At 48.2% G+C, this 8529-nt stretch overlaps 1 protein-coding gene and 1 non-coding gene across 2 annotated transcripts; both read right to left on the bottom strand.

Annotated features, from left to right (window-relative positions):
• Positions 1–518: 518 nt before the first annotated feature.
• On the bottom strand, positions 519–966 carry ZG16 (zymogen granule protein 16). Its single transcript, XM_057749514.1, has 2 exons — positions 937–966; positions 519–845 (listed from the first exon to the last, which is right to left on the bottom strand). Exons 1-2 carry the CDS (start codon positions 964–966, stop codon positions 519–521), a joined length of 357 nt encoding a protein of 118 aa, XP_057605497.1.
• Positions 967–7167: 6201 nt separating this feature from the next.
• Positions 7168–7272, bottom strand: LOC130829523 (U6 spliceosomal RNA). Its single transcript, XR_009047556.1, has one exon. It is a non-coding gene; the product is annotated as a U6 spliceosomal RNA (small nuclear RNA).
• Between the last annotated feature and the right edge of the window lie 1257 nt (positions 7273–8529).

Here is an 8529-nt window from a genome sequence, read left to right as displayed (position 1 = left end):
CACTTTGGGAGTCTGGTGGGTTCTGGGAAATAGTAAAGGATGATGGCCCAGGCCACCCACGTACATTGAGTGGGTTAAGGTCAGGAGAGTGAGGTGACAGCCTTTTGGTGGAGAGGCACCATCTCGAGCGGAAGACAAAGGGGAGAAAAGGGCTGAAGCGTGCAGCATCTGAGGTTTTGGCGATGAGCCACAACTAGGCCTTACCTTCAGCCTCAGAACTCCAGTTTGGGTAAACACTTGAAAAACAGAATTGGGCCAGGTCAGAATCTTATCTCCTCTGGATACATTATGAGGAAAAGCCCAGAATTCTTACACCTCTCCCTCATCCTCCCACTCTTCCCCAGACTGACGTCTGACAAATAGCCAGAAATGAGATTGGCACATCCATCCCCAGCTGAGGCACCCCCCACACACACTAGTGTTAGCCAGGCCCTTCTATTATTTTTTTATTGAGACAGGTGGGTGGTGGTTAGTGGTAAGGGGGTTCCCACACCCCCAGTGCATGGTTGCAGTGCGACTCAGCAGTTCTCGTAGTCACTGGGGTAGGTGTCCCAGTGGAAGCCAATGGCATCGATAACAGAGCCAGATTGGCCACTGATGAATCGTAGAACAGTATTGGGGTACAGGGGCACAGCGTTGAAACTCATGCCTGTGTCTTTCCCAAAAGGCAGGAAGGGGAACTTGTCAGTCACAAAGACCAGCCTTCTCAGGTATTTCTTGTACTTTCCTGACACCTGGACCACTGATACCCCAGGGTAGAAAAAGATCTCCTCCAGGTCTCCTGGGGTGCCCCCCACATAGTGGCGGTGATAGAAAAGACACCCAGCACCACTGTCCAAGCAGTTCTGATGGAGGTGGGATAGACCGAGAAGTTAGAGAAGGAGTTGGAACCAGCTCAAGATATTAGATGCCAGGTGCCTGGTCTATTTGTCATACCTCTTTCTCCACTAAAGCAAATCTGGCCATAGGTGTATCCCAGGTGTCCCTAGTCCTTCGGTTGAGATCCAGATATTTTTGCACCGAAGACTAGCTCAGTTCTGGATGCTCCGGTTAGCTGACCCCCAGGTCTCCCCTGCCACTCAATCCAGGAAGCCTCTTCTCCAGCTCAGCTTAAATTCCCCCTAACTCAAATCCAAGCATCCCTGTCACCCCTTCACCCACACCTCTCTCATCCCTCACCTGGCAGTTTCAAGTGCACAGTAACCCCTGAGAAATCTCCAGATCTTTTATACCAAGTCCAAGCCTCCCCCTGCTCTTTATCGTGTGAACCTCACCTCCTGAGCAAACATGATCAACCTCTTAGGGTCAGTTGTCAGGCAGGGTCTGGAACACCTTATCCTGCCCCAAGGGTTACAGGTGGCAGGGTGATCAACTCTGGGCCAAGGGCTAGATCTCAGGAGAGGCAGAACAAACTTGAGAAAAGATCACGAGCTGAAGGGCCAGCAGCTTTGAGTGGGCAATGTTGCTCATCACTCTGGGTGTGGTCCAAGTTTCTCCCTCCCGTATTTGTTTTCTGCTGGTGCACTCATCTGCAATCTGCCATCTTTCAGGATAAACGTTGCCCTCTCCAGGTATTTGAAATACGATTCTCTTGGAAAGGGATTACACTCCTAACACCTTATATTTAGGAATGCCTGCTATTTGCCAGACAATTTTTTTCTCTCTGCTTATATTTTATTTTATTTATTTTATTTTTTTAAATTTATTTATTTATTTATTTATTTTATTGACTGTGTTGGGTCTTCCTTGCTGCACATGGGCTGTCACTAGTTGTGGCGAGTGGGGGCTACTCTTCCTTGTGGTGCGCGGGCTTCTCATTGTGGTGGCCTTTTGTTGCAGAGCATGGGCTCCAGGCACGTGGGCTTCAGTAGTTGCAGCACATGGGCTCAATAGTTGTGGCACACTGGCTTAGTTGCTCCTCGGCATATGGTATCTTCCTGGGGCGGGGATGGAACCCGTGTCCCCTGCATTGGCAGGCAGATTCTTACCCACTGCGCCACCTAAGAAGTCCTCTCTCTGCTTATATTTTATATGAAAAAACCCAAAGTATAGGAAAGTTGAGGACTTCCCTGGTAGCGCAGTGGTTAAGAATCCACCTGCCAAGGCAGGGAACACGGGTTCAATCCCTGGGCCGGGAAGATCCCACATGCCGCGAAGCAACTAAGCCCGTGCCACAACTATTGAGCCCAGGTGCCACAACTGCTGAAGCCCAAATGCCTAGAGCCCGTGCTCCGCAACAAGAGAAGCCACCACAATGAGAAGCCCACACACCACAATGAAGAGTAGCCCCCCACTCACCGCAACTAGAGAAAGCCCACGTGTAGCAGTGAAGACCCAAGACAGCCAATAAATAAATAAATAAATAAATATTAAAAAAAAAAAGTTGAAAGCATTGTACAGTGAACATCTGTATGCCCACCATGTAGATTCTATCATGGTTATTATTTTGCTGTTCTTTCTATTTTTTCTATTCATCCATCCTCAATCTGTCAAACCCTTCACAAACTTTTTCTCTCTGACAAAGGTGACTTGAGGGTGCACAACACCTGCAGATCTCCCTCCCTGGAACAGACAGAGTCAGTCCAGAGCGCAAGTGGGAAGCTGAGGAAGTAAAAGCAGACAGGTCCCCGTTAGGAGGCAGTTCTGGGCCCTGCAGACTTCTGGGCACCATAGCTGAATCTTCCTGGGGCTGTAGTCCACACAGGGCAACGGCTCCCCCCCCAGGTCTGAAACTGGCATCATTGATTTCTTCTCTTTGCCAGCCCTTCTCTTCTGGGGCCCCTCTAGGACTGGCCCTCTGACCCACTGAGTCAGCAGGTGAGAAGAACAGAGCCGAGGGAGGAGCTGGAACCTGTAGCCTCAGTTATGAACGGCCAGGAGCTGCGCCTTCAGAGCACCCCACCCCCTTACGGGCTCAGCATCTGAGACTGAGGACTCAACCAAGGAGACAAAGGGAGCCCCACCCTGAGGCGCCGGAAGTGGGGTGGGGCCGCTGGCAGGGAGAGTCCTGGAGCTGGGAGGGCAGCCAAGGACGCGCAGGGTGATCTCGCCTCTCCAGCCTCCTGCGTGTCCCACACAGGCACATCCTGGTGACAGCTCTTACTTCTTTCCAGCCATTTGTTCTCTTACGGCTTTCGTCCTTTCCTTGTGCTTGCCTTTCTTTCCCGATTCTCTCTCCTTCCTTTAATGTCTTGATCTTTCCCTGACATCTCCTGCCCTGAGGTTTTCCCTTTATATTCCCTCTCTCGGTGGCTTTTTCCTTTTGCCTCTTCTCCTCTTTGTCTCTTCATCTCTCCCAAGCTCTCTCTCTAATTCCTCCCCCTCCCTCCTCTCTCACTATAGTCCATCTCTTCTTCTTTAATAGGAGCACATCACGCAGTCTGTGACCAAACGCAGGGAATCAAAGATGGTAGCTCAGAGAGATCTGAGGGGAACACCTTGGAAAAACCCCCTCACATTTCCACGACTGACATATCTGGGACCCTCTGAATAGAGACACCTACATTTGTCATAGGTTCACTTTCATGCACTGACCCCACCCATGCCGAGATCCAGAGTCTCCTCTGTGTCTACAGACTGGTCCCTGGGTTCCGGGCAAAAGTTCCTCAGTCCCCTCTCCAGAGGGACAGAAATGCCCTTCCTCCAGTGGGAGGGGTCTCAGGGTTCATCGTCTGTCGTCCTGGGGACAAGGAAGTTCACTATGTAGCCAGTGCTGGTACGTGTAGCGTTTGCTCTGATGCTGCACCTGTGGACAGAAGGAAGACGGTGAAGGCCGTGGGACCCAGGCTCCCCTCTGCTTCTACCTCATTAGCTCCTCTTTGAACTATTGCACATTTAACCCATGTGCCAGTGGGGGGGGTCTACCTGTCCCAGTCCCTATAAGCAGTGGAAGGCACCCCTGCCCCAGTCCTATAGGCCCAGAAAGTCCAAAACCTTCCCAAGCTTTCTGCTATCGCAGGCAGCTTACAGTCTCTCACCATCTCCTCTGCCCCCTTAGCAAAGCAACTCACTCAACACATGTTTAGGGAGCATCTCTATGTTGGAGGCACCAGCCCAATGCTGGTCAGATAGCAAGGAGGCAGAGAGTCAAGTCCCCGCCTCTGGAGCTTTCACTCCAGTGGGCGGGGGATCATCAAATGAACAACGAAGTTACTGTATGACATGTGCCATGAAGAAATCGTCAAAGCAGAGTGAGAACGTGAAGAGGGCTGGGGGCCCCACTCCTCTGGCTCAGAGGGTCCCCTGCTCGGCAACATTTGCGAAGAGACCTGACTGAAGTGATGGAGAGAAATACAGACATTCGGGTGAAGAGTGGGCCAGGCAGAGGGAACAATAAGTACCAGAACCCTGAGCAGGAAGCGCTTGGGATGAATTTAGAAGCAGCAAGGAGGGCAGGGTGGCTGGCGGTAAGTGAGGGAAGCCAGTGGGAGGCAAGGTCTGAGAAGCAGCAGGGGGGCAGAGGTTGCAGGGTCTGGGAGGCCATGGTCAGGAGTCAGGATTCCTCCTGAGAGGGAGGGGAGCCATTGAAGGGTTTTGCCTTTTAAAAGACTTCCCTGATGGGCCAGTGGTTAGGACTCCGAGCTTCCACTGCCGGGGCACGGGTTTGATCCCTGGTCAGGGAATTAAGATCCCACATGCTACTTGGCCAAATAAATTCTTTAAATAAGTAAATAAATAAATAACTATTAAAAAAAATAAAAGGGTTTCTCACTATGGATTTTGATAAAGTGAAGAATGGACTGGGGGTTGGTGAGCCTGGAGAAGGGAGGCCATGGCAGGAGCCGAGTGACCCTCCCCCCATTTTCCTGGGTCCCTTTGGGACCGCCCAAGAGCCCTTCCCTCCCTCAGACAAAGGCAGCTCTGTCTTCTCCAAGTCCTGGTGCATATTCAGACCCCAGGGTGAGCATCTGCCCCTTCCCCCCATCAAGGATTTTTCATCATATATTTCCAAACAACCGCAGATCTGTTTCCTGTTAAGCAAAAAACATTCTCCACCTCCTCATTTATACTTTGTGCCTCCACATAGGTTTCATTTGAACAAAGGGTTTTACCACAAAAACAGATGAGAGCATCGCTTTTCTGCTCACCCTTCACTGTTCCAGTGGATAAAGTCTAGCGAGCAGAAGTGACTTCACTAAGTTGCAAAAGGGGGTCCTACACCCTACCCCCCGCCCCTCGTGCCCCACATGCCAGCCCCTCAGCGGCCTGCAGTTTGCTCTTTCTACTCCAGTTGTGGCCAAAACTCGGCCTCTGTTCACCAGTGCCAAGTAGAAACGCAAATAGAAACTGGAGACAGAGTTTTGGGTGAAGTAGAAAAGAGTAGCTTTTACTGCTTCGCCAGGCAAAGGGGGACACAGTGGGCTAATGTCCTCAAGACTGTGTGTCCCACCCTGGAGGGGGTAGTGAGGATCAGGATCAAGGAGCAAGGCATGGCCAGCTCATGGACCGTCTTCTGATTGGTTGGTGGTGAGGTCACCAGGAGTCAGCATCATCAACCTTCTGGTTCCAACCGGTCTGGGGTCTACGTATTTGTGGGCAGCATACAGTTAACTTCTTTCTCCTGGTGGGGGTTTTAGTATCTGTAAAATAGCTCAAAGGACATGGCTCAGAATATTATCTGTAGTCCTTAAGGAAGAACTAAAGGTCTTTGCTTTTGTTTAATGGCTAAAGTATTATTATTTTGTCTTGCTTAACTGTTTTCCTTTCTTTCTGCATTTTCTTACTTCTCTGATTAAATTTATGCTTTGACCAAATTTTTCCTACAGACAAAAGGCAGGCGGAGGACACGGATGGGGGTCTATTCTGGGAAGGCCTCATAGGGTTCTACTCTGTTACGCTACTGCCTAAAGTGCTCTCCTCCTTCTGGCCGCCCAGTACCTCCTACCCTCAGACATTCAACCCATACCACCAGCACCACCTCGGCTGCCCCCAGCGCCCACCGCCAAGCCTTCTGTCCTCAGCTCCCTTCTCTTCCCGGCCCCTCACTTTGAACAGAATTCGTGGCTCCTTTCTCTAACCTCCAGCTCTCCTTTCTCCGTCACTAGTCTGGTTCTAATTACCCTGCACTGTAATTTATCTGTTTACCTGGATGCCTCCTCCACTGAAACGGCAGCCCATCCTAAGGCAGGGACTGTGTCGTCTCCACCTCTGAACTCCCAGCCCCTGTGTCTCACCTGGCCCAGAGCAGGCGTCCCCAGAAATGACTGTCAAATGCCTCGGCTGCAGCAAGACTCCTATGAAATATTCCTCCTCTGTCTCTGCACACAGCTATGTCTCTCTTCTCGCAGGGTTGCATGTGCATTTTCTTCAGTTTCTCATTTATGAGTCCTCTGGAGAGATTCTGGATTTGGAAGAACACTTGGGCATAAAAGCAGAATTCTGTGTTGAGGTCCTCCATCCAATACTTCTTAGTTGTGTGAATTTAGAGAAGTCACTTCATTCTTTTTTTTTTTATTTTTTTTTTATTATAACGGCTATCCATTATGAGTGTAAAGTGGTATATCAATGTGGGTTTTCTTGGTTTTTTTGTGTTTTTTGGCCACGCCTTACAGATCCCGACCTGGGATCGAGCCCACACCTCCTGCAGCAGAAGTGTAGCATCTTTTTTTTTTTTTTTTTTTTCTTTTGGGATTATGGTTTTCTTTCTTTCTTTTTTTTTTTTTTTTTTTGGAAGCGTAGCATCTTAACCACTGGACCGCCAGGAAAGTCACTTCATTTGTTAGAGCCTATATTTCTGCATTTATAAAATGAGAAAAAGATATCTCAAGATCAACCAAAATCATGCATGATGTGTTCTGCAAATGCATTAAGACAGAGATAGTGTGATGGGCTGGTGAAGAGCACAGACTGTGTTGGAACCCAACCACCGCTACTCAGAGGGTGTGTGCCTGGGGCAAGTTATTTATTTATTTATTTTTAAACAGGAGAAAATCAAAGTTTAATAACATGTATACATGGGAGATACCCAGAAAAACTGAGTAACTCGTTGAAATGACTGAAACCCTCACAGTAAATGCCATCCTCAGCTAAAGACAAAAGAAGATGTTGAGGGTGGGGAGAGTCAGTCCTGAAGGTTACCAGAAAAATCACAAAGTAAACAAGGGTGATTGTGATGCAGATTTCAGTACTGTCTTCTCCACGGATAAGAATTTGCAGAGGGTTCATCATAAAAATATGGAATGCTTCACGAATTTGCGTGTCATCATTGTGTAGGTGCCATGCTAATTTTCTCTTTTTCTGCAGTTTTACTATATGTGCTGTTGAAGTGAGCACCTGCAGCAAGTGATTTTTCTCTCTGCTTCTGTTTTCTCATCTTAAAAAAAAAGGATGGTAACTGTACCCACCTCTTAGGGTTCACTCCAGGACACAGCCTGGTGCATAGTAAGTGCCAAGGAAATGTTTCTACATGAATCGAGTGTGCACAAGTGAAACAGCAGAGTCTCATGTTCTAAGCAATGACCCATCCAGTGGAAATGAGAAAATCATAAAATTCCTAATTACCCCTCATATTTTAGATATACACCTAAATCATATACTCCTAGCATTCTATACATATGCTTCGATTTTCTTCTTCTCCTTCCCAATTGAATACAGTGCAGACCAACTAAAGTCAACTGTACGTCCAACTGAGGACAGCATCATCATTGATTTTAGCATCTGCAGTACTTCTCAGCTTTGTCCCTATTGTACCAAGGCCATGAGATCTCACACCTTTTCTCTAGTGTCATCACTTTTTCATGTCCACTCATTTTATGAAAGTATGAAGGCAAAATGGTCAACTGCCCACAACTAACCTGACACACAGGCCAAGGTGGCTTGAACTTGATGTGATCAGAAGTATTTACTGAGAGAACTTGGAAAACGGAAGTGAAGTTTCCCACCTTGGAGGGGCTCACAGCTTTATGAGGGGCAAACATAAAGGGGCAAACAGAAATCCATCTTCAGAGCGCAGTGAATGAGCACAACAAGCAGGAGTATGGGGATTCAGCCAAGCACAGAGGAGGAAATGAGGATCCCACCTGCGGCCAGGGAAGTGTGGTCACTGATGCTGGGATCGCAGAGTGAAAAGACGGAAGCTGGCTGAGGTCCATCCAGTGCTGCCATTTATCTTGGGCAAATTACTTAACATCTCTGAACCATCATTAATAAAGGAAGGATAAGATCCTCTTCATAAAAAAAATGATACAAATGAACTTATTTACAAAACAGAAATAGACTCCCAGACATAAAAAACAAACTTACAGTTACCAAAGGGAAAAGGGATGAGGGGTAACTTAGGAATCTAGGATTAACAGATATGCACTATTATAGATAAAATAAATAAACTACTTCCTTCCCTACGAGAGGGAAGTATCAGAGCAGATAGGGCTGCAGGAACCAGAGGAAGCCAATAAGAATCCCCAGGCAGGCTGTGAATGGAGCCAAGAGCAAACCATGATATTCATGACTAGTAATCTATCCTTGCTGGGGTGGGGATAAGGGCCAAGGGGGCCAACCCCACTCTGGGAGGCAGAGAATCAACAAGGAAGA

This window comes from Hippopotamus amphibius, chromosome 9 (assembly GCF_030028045.1).
Source record: "Hippopotamus amphibius kiboko isolate mHipAmp2 chromosome 9, mHipAmp2.hap2, whole genome shotgun sequence".
Taxonomy (NCBI): Eukaryota; Metazoa; Chordata; class Mammalia; order Artiodactyla; family Hippopotamidae; genus Hippopotamus; species Hippopotamus amphibius.
Note: the sequence above shows the minus strand (reverse complement) of the source record. Positions and strands in the feature narration are given on the sequence as shown.